Below are 26,916 nucleotides of genomic sequence, written 5' to 3'. Positions count from 1 at the left end.
GATGACCTGTCCTCAGTTTGTGTTTCCCTCAGCTTTTGTGCACTAGAAATTGCAGTCGGTATCCATGGGAGGTTGGTTGAGGAACCTCTGAAGACACCAAAATCTGCAGATTCTCAAATCCCTTAAATAAAATGTTGTAATATTTGCATATAACCTGTGCATTTATGTGCATTCTCCTGAATACTTTAAGTCATCTCTAGGTTACTTATAATACCTGATAAAATGTAAATGCTATGTCACTAGCTGGAAATACCATATAAATGCTAGGTAGATAGTTGCCAATATATAGCACATGCAAGTTTTGCATTTTGGGAACTTTTGGATTTTTTTTTCAAATATTTTTGACCTGTGGTGGGTTGAATCCATGGATATAGAACCCATTGATGTGAAAGACCAACTGTATAATTATAATAAAATTCCATCAGTGTCCAGTGGAAAATGAAATGGGGATTTGAGAGCTTGAGTCTGAATTCCGGGTCTATTGCTGCAATTGTAGCAAGATTTAAACTCAAGCCCTCTAGTCAAGAGCCTGTCCTCCCACTGCACCTGACCCCCCTCCTCATGCTCAGCAGTCATATGGCACAGTGTAAGAACATGAATTTGGGAGTTCTGTAGTCCTGGAGGGGAAGCCTGGCTCCATGACTTTATCAATTTAGTAACTGGAAAACTTTATAAATTTAGTGACCAGAAAGCTTACTTTCTGAACCTTGGTTTCTTCATTTGATAAATGGGGTTTTTATCAACCTCAAGGACTATTATGAAGACTTAATAGTTAATCACTTACAGTGTTTGGACTGTAGCAATCACTCAGTGAATAGCTGTTGTTATCATTGTAGTTATTTATTAGGGGTGTAAGGCGGTCTAGTTCAGTGGCTCCAGGGGTTTGGCATAAGTTTAGCCTGGTCATCCTATTCTTAGGATCACATCACTTGGTTTTTGTCAGGTTCCTGAGAGCCAAACTCCACTGACCAGTAGTGACTGCCTTCCTCCTCTGCAGCTCAGTCACGTAACATCTTGGAGCCTCAGTTCTCTCTTCTGTAAAATGGGGGTGATAGAGTCTACCTTGCTTATTTCATACGGGTACTGTGGGATGTGATGTATGCCAAAATGTCACATCAGCTATAGCATAGTGTAAAAATGAGAGGAATTGCTGTTATTATTATTGTTATGAATGCCCTGAAAGGTGAAAGTGAAGTCGCTCAGTTGTGTCCAACTCTTTGCGACCTTATGGACTGTAGCCTACCAGGCTCCTCTGTCCATGGAATTTTCCAGGCAAGAGTACTGGAGTGGGTTGCCATTTCCTGCTCCAGGGGATTTTCCTGACCCAGGGATCACACCTGGGTCTCCCACACTGCTGGCAGACACTTTACCATCTGAGCCACCTGGGAAGCTCATGAATGCCCTGCTGCTGCTGCTGCTGCTAAGTTACTTCAGTAATGTCCGACTTTGTGCTACCACAGAAACGGCAGCCCACCAGGCTCCCTGGTCTCTGGGATTCTCCAGGCAAGAACACTGGAGTGGGTTGCCATTGCCTTCTCCAGTGCATGAAAGTGAAAAGTGAAAGTGAAGTCACTTAGTCGTGTCCGACTCTTAGCGACTCCATGGACTGCAGCCTACCAGGCTCCTCTGTCCATGGGATTTGCCAGGCAAGAGTACTGGAGGGGGTTATGAATGCCCTAGGCAGCACCAAATGCTGCACATTGAAAGACAACCAATACCTTCAGTATTTCAGTGCTTCTCAAACTGGGATCTGGTGGACCCTTTATAAATTCTCAGGGGTGTGCTAGTTCTCTGCAAAAACATTTTTTTTTTTTTACAACTTCTGTTTATCTTTATTTCATTTGTATGTCTATTTCACATTATATTTACTAATCAAAGTATTACACATATATAATTTCAAACAGATAACCAAAATATATTGAGTTTGCTTAAAATATTTTTACTGATGGAAGAAATGACCAGAATCCTTTCAGTCCTGTTTCACTACATTATTGTATCATAATCAGTCTCTCATATGTGTAAATGGAGTTTATTTAACTTTTATTATTATTTTTTTGTTTTTTTTCTTTAAAGTTTTTTTTTTATTGTGTTAAAAGTCACATAATATAAAACATACTATTTTAACCATATTTAACTGTGCAGTTTAGTGGCACTAAGTACATTCACATTGCTGTGCAACTGTCCATCATCCATCTCCCGAATCTTTTACCTTCCTAAACTGAAACTGTCCCCATTAAACACCAGCTCCCCATTCCTCCTCCCCATCCTATTCCCTCATCTCTGACATCTACCAATGTACTTTCTGATTCTACAAATTTGTCTGTTCTAGGTACCTCATATAAGCAGAATCAAACAATATTTGAAAAAATCTGTACCTACTGTATATTGGATTGCACTTTTTCTCTTTTTTATTTTTTAAAATTTTATTTAATTGGAGGTTAATTACTTTACAATATTGTATTGGTTTTGCCATACATCAACATGCATCTGCCATGGGTGTACACGTGCTCCCCATCCTGAACCCCCCTCCCACCTCCCTCCCCATACCATCCCTCTGGGTCATCCCAGTGCACCAGCCCCGAGCATCCTGTATCATGCATTGAACCTGGACTGGTGATTCGTTTCACATATGATATTATACATGTTTCAATGCCATTCTCCCAAATCAACCCACCCTCTCCCTCTCCCACAGAGTCCAAAAGACTGTTCTATACATCTGTGTCTCTTTTGCTGACTTCTCTGCAAGAATTTTTAAATGTTGTGCTTATTTATTTCAGTGAAACTCAAATCATCAATATTAATTATCTGATCATTTGTCTCATGTTGTGAGTACTCTTGTTTGCAGTCCCAGTGGACTGAAAAATTTAATCATTAGCTCAGTGTTTCCCCAACTGTCTGTGCAGACGCATTCTAAGGGTCCACATATCTTTCTTTTGAGAAACACTAGCTTGTTCTAAGATTTGCTGCTGATGCATTATAGAGATAAGAACTAGCTATAACTGGAGAGCCCCGGCTGGTAACTGTCTGCTTTGATCACAGTCTCAGAGTAGTGAGTGAAAGCTGAGTCAGGGCTGGGTTTGGAGGAGGACTGACAGCCAGACAGGAGAGCTTGGTCCTCCAGGGGATTCCAGGACCCAGGAGCTTCTTTAAGTAGTAACAGTACAGTTCACCAATTTCTGTGGCAACCCACTCCAGTATTCTTGCCTGGGAAATCCCATGGACAAAGGAGCCTGGCGGGCTACAGTCCATAGTGTTGCAAAGAGTTGGACATGACTGAGCGACTGAGCATGCACTCAAGTTCACTTTATGGCCATCCCAATACTATGGAAATATAAATATACATCTATCCTATCATATATAAAATAAGAATGCATGTATCAGCATATATATGCATGGGCATATACATGCACATAAGGAGATCCAATCAGTCCATTCTAAAGGAGATCAGCCCTGGGATTTCTTTGGAAGGAATGATGCTAAAGCTGAAACTCCAGTACTTTGGCCACCTCATGTGAAGAGTTGACTCATTGGAAAAGACTCTGATGCTGGGAGGGATTGGGGGCAAGAGGAGGAGGGGACGACAGAGGATGAGATGGCTGGATGGCATCACTGACTCGATTGACGTGAATCTGGGTGAACTCCGGGAGTTGGTGATGGACAGGGAGGCCTGGCGTGCTGTGATTCATGGGGTCGCAAAGAGTCGGACACGACTGAGCAACTGATCTGATCTGATCTGATACATACAGATACAACATGTGAGTGTGTTCAGATGGGCACATTGACTATATGAAGCAAGGATTCCCCACTATGTAGAGCAATTTAACTTTTTCTAGGCATGGTGGCATTCAGCAACATACTGGCCTTCCCCAGTGACTCTATGAGCATATAGAATAGGAACTATTATTCTCAGTGAGGGAACTGAGTGCTGGCGAATTGCCCAAAATCACAAAGAAGCTAGCCGAGGATGGTGTCTGGACAAAAAGCAGGGTTTTTATTTCTTTGTTTTTTTAATGACTCCCTGTTATAAAGCTCTCCTCCCTGACCCAGGGTTCTCCTTCCGTCTTCTCTTCCAGTAGCCCTCCAAACCCAGAAAAGCATCCCTCCAAAGTGACCTGTTACAGGGACGCTGTTGGCTTCTTTGAAGCTCACACAGTCTGACAGGGACGGAAACAACCTTGAAATAAAAAGTAGCTCCCTCCTTTGTTAAACCTTTCAAAAGCTCCCTTAGTTTCTAACTCTATAATTACACCCTAATCACAAGCATGCTGAAGGAGGGGGTCAGTTCCATGCAGCAGTAGGCTAATTATGTGGCAGAATTTCTAAAAATTATCATCTTATAAATTGCATGATTCCTCTGAAGGGGGAAGAAAAACACACACCACATACTCCACTATGTTTCAAACTGAATTAATTAGTAATCTGAAGCCCAATTATCAACTAATCTATTGGAACATGCAAGTCTTTTGTATTTGGATGGTATATGCAATTTGCATCCTATTAGCTGGCAGTTGTAAGAATTTGAGAGCTCATTAGGTCAGGGGAGAGAAAAAAGAATGCAGATCAGAAGGCTGCAGAACCCAAAGGGCTGACTTGGTGATGCTGTGACTAAGGGGTCACTTGGCAACAGATGGAGGCTGGCAATGTAATTACCTGAGGTCTTTGGGTGGCTTTGAGGTCACTGATGTGTAATTTCTATCTTATCCTGGAGAGATGATTATGCATGCCCCCACCCTTGTTCTGTGTATTCTCAAGCAGCAGGGTGCCCACATGATCTATGCTGAGAGATGTCCTGGTATAGTAGAAAAGGCATAGACCTGCTAACCCTGGTGCCAGGCCTGGCTCTATCACTGACTGGTGTGAGCCTGGCCAAGTCATTCCCTGTTGCTGGTTTGACCATAAGCAAAGTTTCCCTGTAAGCAAATGAAACTTAGAGCTGACTTCCACAGTCCCTTCTAGGACTAAGGATCTGAGTGAGATTCAAGGGATGTCAAGAGTTTTTTTTCCATCACAAAGTCAACAATTTAATCCTTGCAAATGGCTTTTGAGGATGCAACTCTTGGTTCCCCCAAAAGTGTCTGGACAGTTATCATCCATTTAAAAGGCAAGTATCTCTGAGAAAAGTAACATATTTATTTATTAATAACCAGACCTTAATTAACTTATCTTAATAAGTCCTTATTTCTAGTCCTGACCATGAAATACCAAGACAGCCAAGGCTAGGAAGTTTCCAAGGGGAAAGACAAGATGGTTCAGGTAGGAATATGTCTGAGGCTGGAGATCAGTCAGAAAGAGAGACAGAGCTTAAGAATCAGGCAAGATATTTTGGTCCCACTTTTCAGTCCTACCGCTTTGACCTTTACTACACCTAGATCCTGTGCCTTTGTTCTGTTAGTGATCCTTATTCTAAAGATAAGTAGGAAAATATCAACCTCTTATTCAATTAATATTGAATAACGTAGCTAAAACTGGGTGATATAATTTGTTATGGGCAAAAAGCTAAAAAATCACATCTTAAAGGAAACACAGAAAATCATAAAGAAGGCGAGGATAATAAGCAAACTTTGTAGAAAAAGGTATCATTAAGGAAATCTGACATGCTCAAACTACCACATGGCAAAATTTGTTATTTATTAAAAATTTGCTGGGAGATGCAACCACTTTACAAAGTAGTTTTGACATTCCTCAAAATATCAAACATAGAGTTACCATGTATCCCAGCGATTTCACTCCTAGGTTTGTGCTCAAGAGAAAAACTTGTATACAAATGTTTGTAGAAGCAGAATTCATAATAGTCAAAAAATGAAAACAACTCAAGTGTCCATCAACTGGTGTGTGGATACACAAAATGGGATGCATCCGTGTAATGGTATGTTACTTGGCAATAAAAAGGAATGAAGAACTGATACGTGGTACCAACATGGATGAATTTTGAAAACATTATGTTAAGTGAAAGAAGCCAGTCAGAAAGGACCAGATATTCTGTGATTCCAATATCTAGAATAGGCAAGTCTATAGAGATAGAAAGTAGATTACTGGAGGAATTTGGGGGAAAATGGGGAGCAACTGCTAATGTGTATGGGGTTTCTTTTGGGGGATGATGGAGATGTTTAAAAATGAGATTGTGGTGATGTTTCATAATTCTGTGAATATACATAAGAGAATTGACTTGTGTGCTTTAAATGGATGAGCTTTACATCATGTGAATTACATCTTAATAACGCTCTTTAAAAATAAGACAAATGCACAGGTATACCTGTGGTGGATTCATTTTGATATTTGGCAAAACTAATACAATATTGTAAAGTTTAAAAATAAAATAAAATTAAAAAAAATAAACTAAAAAAATAAATAAAAAAAATAAAAATAAGACAAATGCAAAGTAAAATTAAATTTGACTTTGGGGGAAAAAAAAAACAAAACACTGAAAGTCTCAAACCTCATAATTTAGAAAGATAGATGAGAAAACATGACCCAGGACTTGCCAAAATAGACTTGCCAAAATGATGGCCACAATGAAAACTCATAATGATACATGTCACTAGGAATAATTTAATGTGTACCAAAAATTATCTTATGAGTCAAGTCTTCCTACCCTGAAAAATAACTGCACCCAATAAAAATAACTGTAGTACATAAAAATGAAAGTAAAAATTTTCTTTAAAAGACAGCTTATCTATGCCACATAAAAAAGAGAATAAAAACTAAATTGTCATAATATTGTTCAAGCTATAAAACTGTTTCTGGTTAAAGACTTGTCAGTGCTAGTGTTCTTATCATTTAAACATTTGTATTTATAAACAGTAAACTATCATTGATGTCAAAACAGAGAATCAAAACCAGTGAGGTTAAAGCATCTTGTGTCCATTAAAAGATGTGGTTTTGTTGTTATTGCCAAGTGGCAGAGTCGATTAAAGGTGGAATTGTGATGACTAATAAAGGCCTTCCCACCAGTGTGATCTCTTACAAGGAAGCTTAGAGAATCACCTTAAGTGTTATGGGTTTTGCAGGGGCACAGCTGAAGCTCGAAATTTGCCAGTCCCACTCATGCAGTTCCTACCAGCCAGGGACCACAGTAGCAAGCCAGGCCCCAAACATGGCCCCACCAGTTGAGGGCTTGCAGTGTTCTCTACTCACCAGATTTGCAAGGATATAGTGGTAGCCAATGCCATTCTTCTCCAGCTTTACAATCTATAAAACACAACCCGGGGGATACATGCATTAATCATACTGACAATTAAAGCTACACCTGCAATAATAATAGCAATGAACATTGAGTACTGACTGCCCTGTCCTATCCTAAGTATTCAAGCTACAATATCACAACCACCCAATGATGGTGGCATTGCTGATATCCTCGATTTTACAGATAGGGATGGAGGCTTAGAGAAGTTAAATAAGCTCCCTGAGGTTACCCGGATATAAAGTACAGATACAAGATTTAAAATCATTTTTCCCTGATTCCAGGGATGGATTAGTGTTATTACAACCCCAAGGTCCTGGCTAAAATGCTCACTTCTTTTCTTCTTCCATAAAGCCTTCTCCATTCATGGAGATTCTTTCTATACACAGTGAGAATCTTCTGTTGTATTGGATATAACAATATCTGCTGCTTGAGTGGACAGAGAAGTGGACGCATGGTCAAATGGGTAGTTGGATGATTGCACCCCAGTTCTTGAACTTCACATCCTTGCATGGATCACATTTAGATACAGTTCCTTCTTTGTGCCTTCTTCCCTAAACCAGTTGGGTATTCAGACATTTCTGAGCAACTTCCAGTTTGAGTACAAGCCGGAAGCTGGGAGGGAATGTCAGGATCATCTGATCCCCCAATCACTGTACAGATGGGAAGTCATGCCCCAGAGTTGGGGCGTGATATATCAGATCCCACAGCAGTATGTTAACAGTGTCAAGACATTGCATTGTGTGTTGTGCATGCTCAGTCGTGTCCAACTCTTTGCGACCCCATGGACTATAGCCCACCAGGCTCCTCTGTCCATGGATTTCCTAGGCAAGAGTACTGGAGCAGGTTGCCATCCCCACTTCTGCAGGGGATCTTTCCAATCCAAGAATTGAACCTGCATCTCCTGCCTTGGCAGGCGGATTCTTTACCATTGCGCCACCTGGAAATCTCTAGTGTTAGGACAGGGACCTGGCTATTGTGAGCCTTTCCATATAATGCCTGAAATAAGAGCCAGGGTCTCCAAACACCCCTCCATCTTATGTGCACAGGCTGTCTCTAATCATTCTAGGCAGGAAAATATCTGTAGAAAGAACTACCCAGAGATTTGCTTGGGCATCCAGACGCACTACCCATCTGGGAGCAGCTAAGACTGTGGACCTTGATTTAGCCCCAGCTCAGCCAGCAAGGTAACTTGATCTGTTTCTTTTTAATCATCAAAATGAGGTTGGTACAGCCTGCTCAGTCCGCCCCCCCCCCCCACCAGCCCCACACTGTAACAAGGAGGCATAAAACATAGGAGAAGCATTTGGACTTCTTTTCTAACTGAATAAATTTTCAAGGTTATTAACAGCCACATTCAGATATCTACTTAATTGGATGTATGTGCATAGCAGCTCCCATTTTTTTATGGAAAGAATAATTAAATGCAAGTGCATACAATGAATGCTCTGAAATAGTGGCTAGCATGTGAAATTCCAGACCATGGAGCTCAAAGACTATTGGGATGATAGTTTTATTAATAATTCTTCATTGCTTTTTCATTTTCTTGTCAAATGGCTTGCTGCGCTTTCAACAATGAGATACCATTATCAGAAACCTATTCAGCTTCAAATTAACACAAAACAGCAAACAAAAGACAGATTGAAACCCACTGCCTTAGGGCAATGGATAAGAATAGTCTCTGGAGGATGAAATTACAGGTTGAAACATAAGAAACAATAAGGAATGATTTTTGACCAATAAACATTAGTAATTTCATATAGTTGGACCTAAACACCAACCTTCCCACCCATCTACTCACCTACCCACCTCATGACCTCCTTTCCCTTTTACAAATATTAAGTGCTTACTATCTACCAAGCACTGTGCTGAGAATATAGTGGAAAGTGAAAAGGCATGGTGCTTGCTCTGCTGGAGGCCACAGTTTACTGGGAGAAGAGCAATACTAAAGAGATAAAGAGATAAAAGGTTCCTCACTGAGAAAGTTGACACAAAGGTAATGTACACTTGCAGTCCACTGCCTCACTGACCCCATCTCTTCAAAGCTCATTTTCACTGGATTGCCTTAATTCACAGTCTTTGTGTCTGGCATGCCCTTTCCCGTTCTCTTTGATTATTCGTAACCTTTATGGCTAAGCTCTAATCCCAACTGCTCTGTAAAGCCTCTATGATTAATTAATTCACTCAACAAATATGTATTGAACGTGGACCATATGTCAAGCCCCACGCTATGTACTAGGGACAAGCTATGAACAAGTGAGGCAAGGTCCCCAGGCCCTCATTGAGCTGAGCTGACAATTTAGCAGGGAGCCAGATGGTAAATATATAAACAGATAAATGCACAAGATTTCAACAGATGAAAAGCACTTTGAAGACAATAAGAGTGAATGGATGGGCTGGTCCTAGTCTCCCTCATCCATCTTTGACTCCTTCTGAACTTAATGACTGTATTACATAATTAAATACCATACACTGATAAAGTATTATAATCTAATGAATTTCCTGCCAGTCCAAGAGATGCAGGTTTGATCCCTGGGTTAGAAAGATTCCTTGGAGTAGGAAATGGCAACCTGCTCCAGTGTTCTTGCCTGGAAAATTCCATGGGTAGAATGTCCTGGCGGGCTACAGTACCTGGGGCCCCAGAAAGTCGGACACGACTGACCAACCGAACACATACACACAAACACGCACACGCGCGCACACACACACACACACGCACACGCACACTCACACACACACACACACACACACACACTATAGTTTGATAACTCTGTTCCTTGCTCACAGACCTTCACTGGCTCTCCACTGTTTATAAAATAACCCCCAGACTCTTTAGAATGGTTTCCAAAGATCACTGTCTTCCAGTAAGCAACTGACATCCTCCACTTGGCCTCTTAAGCCCTCTGTGAACCTTGGCTCCCACAAGCCCTCTGGGCCTCCCTACCTGCTCTTACCTCCAGCTTAAAGGCTCTTTTCCAGTCAAAGGCTACCTGTAGATATTTAGACCCATCTCACATTTAGGATCTTAGAGCATTCATTGATTCCTTATTCTTCCTATTCATTCAAAAAATATTTATTGAATACCTGCTAGGTGCCAGGCACTGTTCAAGGCACTGTGGATACAGCAGGGAAGAAAACAGAACAAGAATCCTAACACAGCTGATATTCCAGGTGGAGCACTAGAGACTGTGACAGGCAGTTAATTCCCTATGTGGAGTTTGGAATCATTGTCTTCCTCCTTAGATTAGGCAGAACATTTGTGTTAGACTGGAAAGATCCCAGTTCTTGAGTGTGAGATAGTCTAGGATGATGCCAAGATGTCAGACTGCAAATCGGAAGATGGAAATCCTTTGTCACTAACTAGTCTGAACCCAAGACAAATGATTCAACAAATATGACCATTATTCATCTCATCTGTAAAGTGTAAATGCAAGTGATAAACCACATAACTTATAATATCCTTTCAGCATTTTGTTTTTACTTTTCAGAATAGAAGAGTCCAATAATTAAAAAAGATAATATACTACAATATAAAATATTCAAAAAACAAGTTACTTTCTTCCAAAACACGTTTTTCCTTTGACAGAGGGGATGGCTATAGTCAGCAGATGCTGACAATTGAGTTTTTAAGACGTCTGGCATGGTAGCTAGACCAAGATGGATTTGACTTCCTACTTTCATTCCATGCTACTTGTGAAATCTCAGGCAAGTGTAATCCCTCGTTTCTCCATTTATAAAATAAGGTTGCTAATGGAAGCAGTTTTATAGAGAGAATGTGAGGATGAAGTGGAATTATACATGGAAAGGGCTTGGCATGGTGTTTGGTATAAAGTAAGTACTCAGAAAATAGTACCAACAGCTTTATCTTTACTGTAGGAGTCTTCAGTCTGCTAAGAATACCTGTTTATCATCCAACACTTTGCCTACCTTTCATCTAATCTTGTTATCAGCTTTGTAGAACAGGGGTCTTCATTCCTATTTTACAGATGAGTACACTTACACCAAAAAAGAAATGACTCAAGAAGCCAGTATCATACCCACAACAACTTGAATGAATCTCCAGGGAATTATGCCAAGTGAAAAAAGCTAAACCCAAAATGTTACATACTATGTAATTCCATTTATATCACACTCATTTAAAATAAGAAAATCACAGAAATGGACCACAGATTAGTGAGTGCCTAGGGAAAGGGAAAAGGAGAGAGAGAGAGGGAAGCAGGATGACCGCAGAAGATCTTTGTGGTGATGGAAATGTCCTGTACCTGAAATGTATCAATGTCAATTTCCTGGTTGTGGTATTGCACTATAGTTGCTACAGTTTTGTGAGATGTTATCACTGGGATAACCCGACATGTGGTGCATGGGATCTCTCTGCATTATATCTTGTACATGCATATGAGCTTATATCTCAAAATTTAAAAAGTTGAACTAAAAAAAAACACAAAGCAAAACCAGTATCAGTTGGCATTATGAATAGCAAAAACATGTAAATCTTTACATTTATGACTTTCAGTGGGGCAGGCTCTATTTTAAGTGCTGTGCTTGTATACATAGATTCTTCTGACCCTCACAAGAGCTCTCTAAAGGTAGCCATTTTTATTATTATTATGCCCATATTAGAGGTCAGGAACCTGAGATGTAGAAATTAAAAACCTGGCCCAGGGTCTCAGAACTAATGAACATTAGAGCTGGGGATGTGAATCTGGCTCCAGGGTCTCTGCATTTAACTATTATTAATACTCTATTCTGCTTTGCTGCTGCTGCTGCTAAGTCGCTTCAGTCGTGTCTGACTCTATGCAACCCCATAGATGGCAGCCTACCAGGTTCCCCCGTCGCTGGGATTCTCCAGGCAAGAACACTGGAGTGGGTTGCCGTTTCCTTCTTCAATGCATGAAAGTGAAAAGTGAAAGTGAAGTCGCTCAGTCGTGTCCGACTCTCAGCGACCCCATGGACTGTAGCCCACCAGGCTCCTCCATCCATAGGATTTTCCAGGCAAGAGTACTTGGTTGGGGTGCCATTGCCTTCTCCGCTATTCTGCTTTACCTAACTAGAATTCCAGTCCTCTGACTCTGGCTCAAAAAACTCCCATCTTAATGGGAACAATTTTTGCTGCTTTTTCTCTCTGAGAGGGAGGCACAGATTCACACTTTGTAAAGTAGAACACAGAGTTAATGCCTCAAAGGACCCCCAGCTTTCAGAATCTCTCCTGTTCAATTGCTGAGGCCTCTGAACAAGTGCTGAGCTGACTCTGAGATTCCCTGCGGGTGCCCCAGGGGTCTTGAGGACTATTAACAAGCGCTGTCTTATTGTCAAGTACCTAAAACTGCCATCTTTAATTGTAGAGTACTGTTCAAAAACAATTGCAGCATCTCCTTCCTTGCTAGCTCATCTGAATACACAGATGTAATTTAAAAAAGACAAGTGATCTATCCAGTGCCACATGCTTTACCTCTGAGAATAGGAGGAACCATGACTTAGAGACATCTGGCTGAAGACTGTTGAGGTTATGGTGTAATTTCTTAGAATGGACAGTCAATCAATTCATCTTTCAGACACGTGTGTGTGTTTCAGGAAAGAGTAAAGGGAGATGCTCAGAGCCTCCCTGGACTCAAAATGGGTCAGTGGGCCAAATGGACGAGAAACCAAATGCTGGATCCGTGGGTGACAGAATGCAGAGCCAAACCCAGGAATCAGGTCTAAGGATGTGATAAACTTCACAAACTATAAAGTGCAATGCATTTTTCTTTTTAACAAGAAAAGGAAGCACTTGAGGTAAGTTTTTGGTTAACTGATCTGAGAACTATGGGAAGCCCTAGGTGATGGCTCCTACTCCATACTATCTCATAACATTTCAGAGTTAAATTGTATCAGTTACAGGATTTGAGAAACAGCCTGTGGTTTCACCTAGTCAAGAACTCTCCTTGTAACTCAGAGGGCCAGAGGTCAGTCTGGTCCCCTGGAACCATCCCCACAGCCACCCTGAGGGCACCTTCGCTGCGCTCACTACCTGGCCCAGGATAGCATTGAGGCGTTCTGATTCACAGTCCACCACCACCAGCCGCTCCTTTTTCTTCTCCAGGTCCTGGAAGAGCATCCGGTAACCCTCCTCCGTGGTTGTCAAAATGTTCACGGCTGTCACCTGCCAGTTCTTCTCAGCAGCTGTGTCCAGGACTTTCTGCAAGACGGACAGACCTGGAGGTGGGGTGAGTAGGACAGAGGTGGCAGTCAGAATCCACAGCAGTTTCCCCCACCTTCCCCACTCCTCCACTAAACTCAGCTCCAGCTTGCTCCAAGGCCAGTTTGAGCTGGGGTGGGCAGGCTCTGTGTTTGTTTTGTGTTTCTGTTTGCAGAACATAGGAGGCAGTAGAGTTAGTGATTAAAAGTGTAATCTGAAGCTCCAGTTCTAATGCTACAATATACTTGGTTAAATGATCTTGAATGGATTAATTCACTTTGTGAAACTTTAGTGTCTTCAGTGGTAAAATGGTGATGTTAATAACGCCCACTTCACGGTGTCATCATGAGGATTGAATGAGAGTGTCTCAAACATGGCAGGGGTTTTATAAATATTGATTACTATTCAGCCTTTAGTAACTGCTTATTAAGTGTGTTGATCTGATATCTAAACAGCACCTGATAGCTGTCAACCACAGTTACTAATATATAGTATATCTCAAATCCTAGCACTTTGCCTCTCATACAGTAGGTATTCGATCACCGTGTACTGAATTAAGCTACTCTCTTCTGATTTACAGCTAAATGATAGAGGAATCCATGACTTAATACTGTTTTGTTTCATCTTTGGGACATAGGTAGGATATTAGTTTCCTACTGCAGCTGTGACAAATTATTGCAAATTTAGTGGCTTCAAATAAAAACATTTATCATGTTAAACTGCCAGAGGTCAGATGTTTGAAATGAATCTCACTGGGCTAAGTTCAAGTTATTGTCAGGGTTGTGTTATTTTCTGGAGGTTCTAGGAGGGGAAATTTTCATTGCTTTTTCTGCTTCTAGAGGATACCTGCTTTCCTTGGTTTATAGCCTCTTCCATCTTCAGTGACTAGTTGAGTCTCTCATGTTATACTCTGATACCCTTCTGCCTCTCCCATGCTTAAGGACCCTTGTGATTTCACTGAGCTCACCCAAATAATCCAGGATAATCTGTCTGTTTTAAGGTCAATTGATTAACAATGTGAATTCCGTCTGTAACCTTTATGCCTTTTTCATTTAACATAACATATTCAGGGGTTCCAGGAATTAGAGCATGGGTGTCTTTGTTGGGGAAGAAAGGGGAGGTCATAAATCTGCCTGCAACAAATCATTATATTACCTGTGCACTGTTAATCTATCTTGTGCACATATATCATTTCTGTCTCCATATAACATTGCTCATCTCTCTGATAGTGACCAATATGGTGCCCAGCATAAAGAATCATCTGTAGATTGATTCTGTTGTTTCTTTTTTGCTTGCTTTATTTATTTTATTTAAGTACAAGGTTGGTGTTCTTAAGCCTCACATTTACTGAAAGCTTATTATGTGTCTGCCATTGCTCCATTAGCTTTCCTGTCTTCAATTCACTTAATTCTGTAAGATAGGTACCATTGTTACCCATGTTTCACAAATGTGGAAATGGAGGTTCAGAGAGACTTGGTCATTGGCTCAAGGTCACACAGCTAGCAAATGGCAGAACTCTGAGCTCAGAGTTGTGAGGTAGGTGGAGCCCCTTTAAGAGTATGGGCGCTTTTTGCTGATAAGCTCCAGAGACGATCCTCTAATGAAAGAGATTTTTCTGGCTTTGCTGCTTCTAGGCCTCAAGCCTCATTACGCTGCAAAAGTGAAGTCGCTCAGTCCTGTTGGACTCTTTGCAACCCAATGGACTGTAGCCTACCAGGCTCCTCCCTCCATGGAATTTTCCAGGCAAGAGTACTGGAGTAGGTTGCCATTTCCTTCTCCAGGGGATCTTCCTGACCCAGGGATCGAACCTAGGTCTCCCACATTGCAGGCAGATGCTTCACCATCTGAGCCACCAGGGAAGCCCTATTTATGCTGCAAAGTTGTCCTGAAATAGCCATTCTGCAGTTCATCCTTATAATGCCTGCTTGTCTGAGAAGGAAAATCATCAAAATAAGGAAAGAGAAGGGAAAAATCAAAGCAAATAGAATGCTTCTGGCCGCACCTGCCAGCTAATTCTTCTTGAATAATGCCTGCTTAACTCTTCCTGAAAAAACATTTTGCCGGCCACTCTTCTATTGAAAAATCTTCTAAGCCTCTCTAAAGGCAAGCTCCTATAAAGCCTCTCTTTTTAAACAGGGTGGAATTCCTATGCCTCACTTCCCAGACCTTGTACAATCCACTTATTTCTTCACACCAATAATGGTTAAGTTCTTTTTGGACCATTGAGTATAGCAGGGGATGGTAGGATATATCGTATAATACAACCATCACAGGAGTTAGAGAAAAGAAGAGCGTTTCCATTTACAAGGTCAGGAAATAGAGAAAGTGGTGTTCTCCATTGCAAAAGAGAGGAATAATTTGCATATGTAGATTTGAAAAGGGAAGTGCTCCCCAGAAACTAGAATCCTCTGATTCAAGATATAGAGTAGAAAAACAAATGCTGGACATATTTAGAAAATGGAATGGAAAATTTGAAATTTAGGTAGAGGCAGAATTATTAAGGCCTGGGAGGGCTGATGGTGATGCTGGTGATGATGCTGATAGAGGTTAACATGTATAAAAGACTCTGTGCATTGACTGTGTTGTTGGTACCATACAAGCCCCATCTAGTTATTGTGTCATTCAGTCCTCACAATTTTATGAGATAGAGACTGGCTTTATCTTCATTACAGAGATGAAAAAATGAAGGAATAGAGAATTTTATTCCCATTACAGAAGTGATCAAATTGAGGCAGAGAGAGCTTGCCTAAAGTCAGACAGCTGGAGAAGAAGGAACATAGAATTCAGATCCAGGTCTGACTCCATATGCTCCTCAAAGCCATGCCATGAGCCCTGAGCCCTGAACCAGTCAGCTAAGGTCCTTGGACGTTGAGTCTGCGTTCAGGAACAATGGAAGCTTTGAGAGCTGTAGAGTGACATGGTGCGTTAAAAGGTTATTCTCTCCAAGGATGTGTTTCTGCACAGTGAGTTACAGGTTAGCTACTGAAAAATCAGTCCACAGACATAAAGCATTTCTGGATCATTCCTCCTTGCTTTCAAGAAAGCAGGGAGGCCCCATTCTTCTTCCTGCTGGTAATTTTCTCTCCATCCCTTCAATGTCTCCCTCCCCTAGCCCCTGGCTTACCCCGGTCAGCATCATAAATGTAGACAAATTTTTGCCACTTGTAATGGTCGATGATACTGATGAGGGCATCCTGCAGCTCGGGGCGCAGCTGGAGGACAAACTGGTTGGATGTGTCAACGGGAAAGCTTGGTGTAATGAAGCAGACGTGGAGGGCCCCGCAGAAGGAGGTCAGCATGTTGACAGTCCTCCGTTCATAAAACCCAAAGATGGCATAGACTCCTTTAGAGAACTGGGAACAGACTGGAAAAGGAGAAGAGAGAAATTAATGAATAGAGGAAGATGCTGCAAACATGCTGTCAGTGGCTCTAAAACTATTTCATCCATTAGCCTATCCATCTAACTCATCATCCTTCTATTATCTAGCTAGCCTTCTACTTACTCAGGCAATCTATCCCTCCATCCTTTCAACCTGCCAACCTATCTAACTGCCCGTCTCTTTTACCCATCTGTGTATCCATTCACTCATTCATCTGTCCAACCCACCCATCCATCTGTTGAACCAGTCTTTATTAGGCGCCATTTCCATGCCAAGAGTTGTCATGGTTATTCATTATAAATGTATACAATGCAGTTCTGTATGTTCTTTCGTATTATCTGTACAACAACCTTATTAAGATAGGAAAAGGATGACTAGGTCAGTTTTTAAAGGGAGAAACCAAGGCTTAGAAAGGTAATGGACATGTCCAAGGTATCTCAGATAGACCAGATCTGAGTTAGGCAGGTATCTTGAACCCAATCTAACGATCTTTCTATGACACTGCCCATCACTTCAAGGCAAAGCATAATAAGATGCCGCAGGAAGAAAGTCTGTCAGCTTGCTGCTGATGCACGTTTAAGAAAACAAGTGTTGATTTTCCCAGTCTACCCTCAGCTTTCAGTGTACATTTCTCTGCTAATGTTCATCGCGTGTTTGTACATCCTACCAGCTGATTTTTCAGGCCCCCTGGTGTATCAGCCACAGTAATAGCTTAGCTGTGTGAATATCCCCACAGGAGTCATTTTGTAAGATGCCAGTTAAGTTACCAACACTGGTTGGTATTCAGTTAGACTGTTGGTTAAACTATAACGGTAAAAAAGGCGAAAATTACGGGACCAAGTTCAGGTTATTCACCAATGAAACTTCATTTTAATATGTGATACAGGGTTCCTAGACTTTGCCCCAGTCAAGTGCCCAACTGTAATGCTAACCCCAGTGCCCCCAGATTACTGTCCTAATATGGATGGTGAGGCAGACAAGTTATTCTCATCACAGTGACAGTATTTTAGGGTGCTTTGCCGTATATGTTAGGCTGTTCATTTCTCATCACAACCCTGTGACTTTGGTATTATCAGTTTTATTTTAAGATGAAGAAGCTGATGTTCTTAGATGCTCTGCTCTCTTGGCCATATCACCTGCTTTCATGACCCCACATTGCCTTTGTATACGGGCTCTCAAACTATGCTCCGTGAACATCACCCAAATGTGTTCCATGAAACATTAGTACCACAAAGTGCTCCTTAAAAAAGAAAGACTTCTTTGTGCAAACACATTTTGGAAATGATGTAAACCCTGTCCTCCTTTTGCAGTTTCATACTACATAGTAGCCACATAAAAGATTGAGAGGAATCCTCTTCCAAAAAATCCAGATTATTGTCAAACTCCCAGGGCCCTTTGTTGGTGAAAACATTTTAACACGTAATTGATGCACTGTGTCAGGCTGAACTGAAGAATGCTATTAGCTGCTAGGACACAGCTGCCTACCAAGTCTCAGATCAGTTACTTCCTAGATCTTCCCTTCATGCCCTTGCAAGATCTTCTCTTAAAGACTGTATTGGAGCCATACAAGTCATCTGTTTAACTTCCAGTGTAACCCAGCATATTGTCTAAGGAAACCCGGCAGGTGCCCTTTGTGTGTTTGTATCTGTTTTTTAATTTAATTTTTATTTTGTATTGGACTGTAGTTGATTTTCAATGTTGTGTTAGTTTCAGGTGCACAGCAAAGTGACTGATTTTTTTTAGATTCTCCGCCTGCAGTGCTCTTCCCTTACCTCTTTGCAGTGCTCACTGCTTTTCAGCAGTTATGTCTCAGCTCACATCTCTCCTGCCTGGACTGGCCTTCCTTCATCACCTCCTCTAGATGGTTGTTCCATCCTCCCCTCAACCCTCTATAAATCTCTATCACATCTCCCATCGTATCTTTCATACTTCAATGATTATTATTTGAAATAGTTATCTTTTTCTTTTTTTTTTTTGCTTGTATGTATCTGTGACTGCTCAGGTCAACGTTAATTCCCGAAAAACAGGGGTCTCATTTATGCCCCAAAGCCAGCATAATCCCCAGCACATGGTAGGTGAGTGCTGATGAGAGGGTCACATGCCTGCAGTAAGGGATGGGAGGAGTTGGTGGGTCACCCTGGACCTCTTCCTCCTCCTCTGTTCTGGGTTGATGTCTCCTGTATTAGCTATTTATCCTTTACTGCTCACACTATTTTTTCTTTCGCCCTAATGAGGCCACTCCGTCTGTTTGCAGCTGACAATAGGCCCTGTCTTTAAATGTCTGTTGTGATTGTCAGAATCACGACTTCCATAAATACGGATCTCTCCAACAGGAAGCATACATTGTATATTATTCTCCTCGTGTTAAATATAGATTTGTCAAAAAGCAGAATCCATCTTACTGGGTGAAGTGTATATGAGGAGCACATAAACCCCATTAAAATATTATAATATGCTCTCTGCAGTATTTTTAGGATCTCTTCTTTCCTTGCTGAAATGAAATATTATCCAGTGGGATATAAATCTCATGTTCCAGTCCATTCCCTGGCGTTACCTACGTGGTTTTGCACCTTTCCTTGGGCCTCTAGGGACCTTGTGGCCACTGTTTCTTGCTGGAACTTTAGAAGTGGAAGAGGAAAGGATGAGATGGGAGGGAAGAAATGGGTGCAGGTAAGCATGATAGAATCTTTATACTCACAGAGGCCAGGATATTTTCCCTTCTCAAATTATCTTCCTATTTTTACCTTTTACAAGTCCATTTTTCCCCCTTGACCTGAATATATTATCCTCTAAGGCTAAGAGGGTGCATTTGCCCACTTCTCCCTAAAATGACATGGCTTGGAGGTAGCCTTCTGGATATACCGAAGTGGACCCTGGCCCCAGACTTGTTCAGCATCTGATCTTCAATCTGGCTCCTTATTTCAACTAAGCCTGAGCAGCAACAGAGGATGGGACAGCGAGAGACTGAGGCTAAGACTCTGTAGGCCCAGGGCCTGTGGGACACTGCATAATTGGTTAAATGTTCAGAAATATAATTGGTTGTAGTGCATTTCCTTAAATCTGTCACACTAAATATTCAATTAAAAGAGATAACTTGGTCTTGTAGAAAAAGTACTAAACTAGATGCCAGAAACCTAGAGGATTCTCTTTGGGGTTTTTATCACAAGACAGGGCTATGTGACCTTGGACCAATCCCGGGCTCTCTCTGGGTCTCAGTCTCCCATCTGTAAATTGGTGGCTTCAGACTTCATAATAAATGTTCCTTCAGGCTCCTACAGTCTACGTTCTAGTCAAATTAGTTGAAAAATATTAACCGATTGAGCATACTTTGTTTATTTGCTAAACTTTTCGCAAACTCCAGTGCAGTTTTTCAAACCTAGAAACCAGATAAAGGTTCTGAGTTCTTAAATCTCATTGTAATAGAATCCTGGCACTAAATCCAGATGCATTCAGAGTCTTGAGTTGTATTTAAGTTTTTAATGTGATCCGTGAGTTAGTTACCTAGGAAAAAGAAATAGCAAACCATTCCAGTATTCTTGCCTGGAGAATACCATGGACAGAGGAGCCTGGTGGGCTACAGTCCATGGGGTTGCAAAGAATCAGGCATGACTGAGCGACTAACATTTTTCACTTTCAGAGAGTAGATGAGTGAAGGCCAGTCAGAAAGCAGGCCAGAGGTGGACCCTGTATCATTAGATACAGTGAGCCCGAGGAGAAATGGAAACTTTGGAAAGCAGCCTGGGGACCCTGCGGTGTACTAGTCGGTCAGATTCTCAGGCTGATGGAGAATCTGAGTAGGCAGGACTATGTATGTATTCTCCATTTAAGACAGCAATGGTGAATATACTGCCTCTGATAGTAATAATTAAGAGCTGATGTTTGAGCACTTATGAAGTACCAGACTCATGCAAAGACATTCGCTGGCAATGATTTCTTTCATCCTGTGAGTTAGGTTACAAATTGGGAAGCGCAAGTCCAAGATCAGGGTAAGACAAAACTGAGATCTGAACTCTACCAGTCAGACCACAAGGCTTGAACTCTTGACTTCTGTGATATGACACCCCTTCCCTCCCTCCTATAAGACTGGAAGGAGACAGTCATGGCAAAGAGGACAGCTTCAGTTTCTAGAAAATCCTCTCCTATAGCACTTTGCCTTCCCCTGATGCCAGATCAAGAGGCATTAGTGCATTAGGATCTATTGATATGAAAACAAAATGAAACTGGGTGGTGCTCAATTCAGCCCCCTCTGGTCCCTGGGGATCATGCAGAGCACACACACACACACATCTGTTCTTCTACTGGTCCATCGGCCCATCCACCCACTTCTCAACATTTCACATCTACCACTCGTGAGACTCCATGTTAGGCAGTGGACTTGCAGTGGTGAAATCAGCAAGGTCCAACCTCAAGGACCGTTGCCTGGAAAATGGGAAAGACCAGGACTGAACTAGTAAGTACACTTCATGTAAGTGCTGTGGAGGGGATGAGGTCAGGGTTCAGGCAGGGGCACCCAACCTCAGCCTTTGGGAACCTCAGAGAAAGCTTCCAAGAAGAAGTGCCAGCTTTGACCCTGAAAGATAATCGGAGATCAGCCATAAGAAGGGGTGTGTGTGGGGGGCAAGAGTAGAGTGCAGGTGGAAGGAAGAACAGCAGCAAAGACCTGGCAGAGAGAAAAGCCATCGCACATTCAGGGAACCCCGAGAGAGTGTCAGATTCCGAGGTCCCTGCCTCCAAGAGATTCTGCAGCAGAATGCGGCCAACAATCAGAACTAGTAAAAACGAGGCCAGGAATTCCCTCTTGGGGAGGTAGGAGGGCAAGCCCTGGCAAGGGCAGGAAAACCCCTGCTCTGCAAAGCGCAGGCTGTCCAATTCCATCCTCACTCGGCTCAAACCTCTTTGATAATCACTTCTGGTTAAGGCACCATCCACTTAGTATCAATAAATCTCCCAGCCCTGGGCACTCTTCCTGACAGCTCTCTCCCAGGGAGGGATCTCCTGGTATTAGCAACTCCTTTTTTATTGTCACTTCATTTAAGGCCTCTCACACCGACATTTCTCCTTGGCTCCTGGCTGCGGTCCCTGAAAATGTGGCAGCCTCATTGTAAATGGTGGTTAATGAGGTGACAGGGTGGCTCCATTCAGGGGGAGGGAGATGGAAAGTGTGTGTGTGTGTGTGTGTGTGTGTGTGTGTGTGGAGGGACTTTTAGACACTCATCGTGCTCCTTGAATAAGCGTATCCTTATGGGTAGAAATGACATTCTTGATCTGACTCTAACCTTGTGACATCGAAGGTGCTTTATTTCTGTCTTTCAGACAATGAGAGTGCCCCTCCATCCCCTTATACTCGCTTACATTCAAGATCTGATGATCCTATGTCTTGAATTACCATAATAGATATAAATTGTCCTCATCTCCTTTAAACAGCAATTATTTAGGATTCTGAGACATGTCTAGGGCTTCTCTGACATTTACTGGATAAAGCCTCATTGTTCATTTGTTGAGTCAACAAATATTTATTGAGCACCAGGAAACTGGGAAGCAGTGATGATGCAAGAGAGGTGTGTCTTCTGCCTACTCAGAGCTTAGACAGGAGATCAGTGTTCAGTAAGTTTTAAATTAAGGGAAAGAAAGGATATTTTGAGAAAGTAATAAGTATTAAACATAGAACAAATGATTGTTAACTATCATGATAGCCAGTGTTTACTGAGTACTTACTTCAGGGGGTCATGGTGCTAAGTGCCTGTGCCAATATCCAGGATGAGGGACCAGTTTATCCAAAGGCAATGAGGTGAGAGAGAGGAAGGGGCCTTAGAGAAAGTCCAGAAAAGCCAGTACAACTGAGACGGGTGTGCCAGAGTTGGAGGTGGTGGTGGGGGACCAGACTGCCAAGGGCCTTGCCAGGACTAGCCGTGTTAAGCCCCTGAGTCATGTGTCCGTGTTGCATATACTTTGACTTTGGGTTCCTCTCAGCTTCCTAGAGCCTCTCTTCACCTTGGCCCTGGGGCCCAGTTGGGACCGGGCAACAGAGGGAGATGCAGAAGAGGAGGCCTCCTCCCCTGCTCAGACTTGCGTATTTATTATGAAACATGAGTATTAATTACCAGGCACTGAAAGTCAATGAGATGTGACATGGTATATGAGGCTAAGAATTGGTTACAGGCTGGGCTCACTGGTCCTGGAATTAGATTCACCTTGTGGGCTGACATATGAAACCAGGGGCAGGGGAAGGACAAATAGACGGAGAGATCGTAGGTTCTGTGGGAACGCTCTTCAGGTGCCTGACCTGGTTCTGGAAAAGTAAACACAGAAAAACAAATCAGGGACTATGAACAAGCCCCTTTCCCTCTGTGAGCTGCATTTTCCCCATCTGGACAATGGAGTGTCTACTAAATCAGTGTTGTGTGCCTGTGTGTGTGTGTGTGTGTGTGTGGAGTACCTCTAATAAAACATTTGTGCTCCCTGAAGATGTGTAGTTCTACAGACAGGGGTTTTCTCTTCCTTCTTTCCATCTTTCTTCTATGTAACTACTCGTCCACCCTTCCAACAAATGTTTACTGTGCTCATGGTGTATGTCAGACAGTGGGGTGCCAGGGCAATACAACACTGAGAACCTTCCATCATGGAGCTTAGGATCTACAGAGGGGAGAGAGTTGATGTACATGTCAGTAAGATCGTTAGGATCTGATAAGTGTTAGGAAGGCAATAATATGAGGTGATGGGAGTGTATCTGATGGGGCTACTTATATAAAGGGTGAAGGAGACCCTGTTTGTGGCAGTAACCTTTGAGCTGAGAAGATGAATCATATGGAGGAGCTGGCCAGGCAGAGGGCCAGGGAAACAGTTTCAGGTGGAAGGAACAGGAAATTCAAAGGCTCATAATAAGGTTCAGGAAAATATTGGTGAAATTGAGAAAGAAAAAGAAGGCCAAGGTAGATGCAGTGCAGGCCAAAGGAGAAAGCAGTAGAAATGGAGGTGAAGGAGACCATATGTAACTTTCTGAGCAAACTTAATGCTCCCCTAAGGTGCACAGCACTTCATGTGTGGCTCGGGTACCTGTTCAGCTCTAGAACATCACCTTGCCAGAGACAGTCTAGGTCTGATTTTAACTGAGCCCTCAGCTCTAACATCCTATAGATAAAGGCAATGGAGAAGAGATACCATGGAAGCGAAGCTGGTTCTGATCCAGTGCAAAATGGGAAAAGGAAATCTGACTTAAGTGTAATGGGGGTACAGGCATGGACCAGTGAGTTCATGGGGTTTGAGTATAGACACTCTCCTCTTGGATGTTTCTAGGCTTGCTTTAGGTTCTTGGCCTTTGCTCATGTTCTTGTTCCAAACTTTACAGACTTCCTGACTTCTACCGTTTCCCTCTACAAATTCTTTCCAATCTTTAAAGGTCCAGCTTAAATGCCACCTCTTCCATGAAGCTCTCACGCTTCCCTTTTCCTAACTGTAGTCTATAAAAGTAGTAGTAGTCCATCCCTCTCTTAAATGTCCACAGAAACGCATGCCTCTTATCAATTTTTATGCAGCCCTCATGCTTTATTAGTTTTAGTTCTTTGATTGCAAGGACAGAAATGAATGCATCCTAACTGAAGACAAAAGAAGAAAGGAGAGGGAACCGCCAGCTCAAAGACTGAACTTCAGACAATGGAAATTGCAGGAGATTGGGGAATCTGGGTGTGAGAATTTCATAGATGGTGTCTTCAGAATATCACCGTTGATTCAGCCATTTGTAATCACTGCTCCACACAGCTCCAGATGGGCCTTTTTCAGAGTAGAAGTCATCCCTTGGTCAAGGGAAGGCAGAGAAACTAGTTAATTATCTTCCTAAGATAAGGTAACCATACTAGGACTTCTCTGGTGGCTCAGATGGTAAAGCATCTTGCTTACAATGCAGGAGACCTGGGTTCGATCCCTGGGTCGGAAATATCCTCTGGAGAAGGAAATGGCACCCCACTCCAGTCCTCTTGCCTGGAAAATCCCATGGACAGAGGAGCATGGTGGGCTACAGTCCACGGGGTCGCAAAGAGTCGGACACGACTGAGCGACTTCACTCACTTCACTTACTAAGAAGGTATCAGCCAAAGGACAATGAATGTGTTGTGGACAGAGAGAAGATGGATGTCAGGCATATCAAACCAACTGATGTCTACTACATTTCTATTTGCTAGTATTTTATAATACAAGCCAAAGCCTAAGACCGTATTAGGAGCTCCATAAGTGTCACAATCATCTAAACACCACGTCTGTCTGTTTCAGTCACTGTTGCCTCTTTCCTATGGGCTAGACACTGTGCAACAGAGTGGTGACTAAGATAGATGATGCCTCTGCTTTCATAAAGCTCATTTTATTCTTTACAGTCCTTAGAGGGCATCACACAATGACTACACAGTATTTCTGGTAAATGACAGAATGAAGACTGATTGAATGAATGAGTGCATATCATTCACTTATACTACTTGATACTGTTTTTGACAATTGACCTAATCTTGCTTCCATGGCATTTCTTACATTAGGTAGACTTATTATTTTTCTTTGCATTATCAAATGACTTTTTGTGTATGTATATCTTTCACTCACAATTGAGGTGTAAACTCTCTTAAAGGTAGAAGCCTTTCAAACTCTATGATTTTTCTTGGCATGTTCAATGTTATGTATACAGCTGGATAGGGAATAACCATACATGCTTGGTTATATTGCTTTGTTTCACAGTCTTCTAAATTAAGATGACCATCTGCTGCTGCTGCTAAGTCACTTCAGTCATGTCCGACTCTGTGCGACCCCAGAGATGAGAGCCCATCAGGCTCCCCTGTCCCCGGGATTCTCCAGGCAAGAACACTGGAGTGGGTTGCCATTTCCTTCTCCAGTGCATGAAAGTGAAAAGTGAAAGTGAAGTCGCTCAGTTGTGTCCGACCCTCAGCGACCCCATGGACTGCAGCCTACCAGGCTCCTCCATCCATGGGATTTTCCAGGCAAGAATACTGGAGTGGGGTGCCATTGCCTTCTCCAAAGATGACCATCTAGCAACCATGAACTTGGGGAATATCCATTATGCCCCACCCTTGGTCCAAATTCCCCTTGCTTCAGCCCACTGACCTCTGTCACTCCCCGTTATCTTGGGCCAATAGAGAATTAGAGATGTTCTCCTAGGCTGGTGTCCAAAACCCAGCCACCCTTAATATATTCCACCTGCAACAGTCAGTCTCCTTAGCCAGTGCTTCCTAGGCAAGATTTACAAACCATGACATGACTCAACCCTTAGGTTTTCTAAAGGATTCAAAATGAGGGCATTTTCACCCTTACATAGCAAACCAGGTAACCATTATAGGCAGAAGATCTTTTGGAGATAGTTCATGTAATCACACACACACACACACACACACGTGCTGTTCTCTTTGCCTCTCACTTAACCGAAGAACCACTGTAGGATAATGGATTGTTGTTGCTGAAAGGTACTTGGTCTTGAGGGTCTTTTAACCTAGAGAAAAGTCTCCTAAAAGATGTCTGTCTGCCTGACTCTACTTTGAAGTCTGTAGAATTTAAATGTGCTTGGAATATGCAAAACCTGATGTCAAGGTCACCACCAGCCACAGCTAGAACCTCCTGAAGATGGTGGTGTACTGGAGACTTCTCCCTACCTATCTGTTCTGGGTGGCTGTCCCTACTTGGGGAAAAATACTGTTCTTCATCTTATTTATTATTATAGTTCTGTCCCTTGTTGAGTGTTGACTATGCACCCAATCCTGGTCTAAGCACTATCATTTACTTCCCACAACAACCTTATAATTTTTTTTTTTTTGTCCTATTTCATGCATGAAGAAGCTGAAGCTCAAGAAGGTTAATTAATCTCTCACAAGTCATTCGTGTGATAAGTGACAGTTGAGATATGAATCCAGGTCGGTTCCTCTCCCCTGTGCCTTGAACCATATTAACTCTGGTCCCCAGAAAGTCTGTCATCACAAACCAGAGCTCTCATTTCCCTGATAATAGTACCAGGCAACACTGAATGCTTACTGTACGCTGGGGACTCTGCTACCTGCTTTGTATGAATTACTCATTTACTGCCATTTCACTAGTGTAGAGGGATTCAGTTCTTATTGCCATTTTGTGGAGATAAAAAAACTGGGGCTAATTTACTTGCCCAAGGTCACATAGCCACCAAGTAGAAGATTCAGCCT

General features: G+C 42.3%; 1 protein-coding gene across 4 annotated transcripts in view; it reads right to left on the bottom strand.

Annotated features, from left to right (window-relative positions):
- GRIA1 (glutamate ionotropic receptor AMPA type subunit 1) overlaps positions 1-26,916 on the bottom strand; it is a 348,888-nt gene that overhangs the window by 138,346 nt on the left and 183,626 nt on the right. For all 4 annotated transcript variants that reach the window (XM_059888222.1, XM_059888223.1, XM_002689318.7 and 1 more), the window contains 3 exon segments: positions 16,480-16,719; positions 13,188-13,372; positions 7,135-7,188 (listed from right to left, as the gene is read on the bottom strand). In XM_059888222.1, coding sequence (XP_059744205.1) covers positions 7,135-7,188; positions 13,188-13,372; positions 16,480-16,719 — 479 coding nt within the window.

Source organism: Bos taurus, chromosome 7 (genome assembly GCF_002263795.3).
Source record: "Bos taurus isolate L1 Dominette 01449 registration number 42190680 breed Hereford chromosome 7, ARS-UCD2.0, whole genome shotgun sequence".
Taxonomy (NCBI): domain Eukaryota; kingdom Metazoa; phylum Chordata; class Mammalia; order Artiodactyla; family Bovidae; genus Bos; species Bos taurus.
The sequence above is the reverse complement of the archived record's forward strand: the minus strand, read 5'-3'. Positions and strand labels throughout refer to the sequence as shown.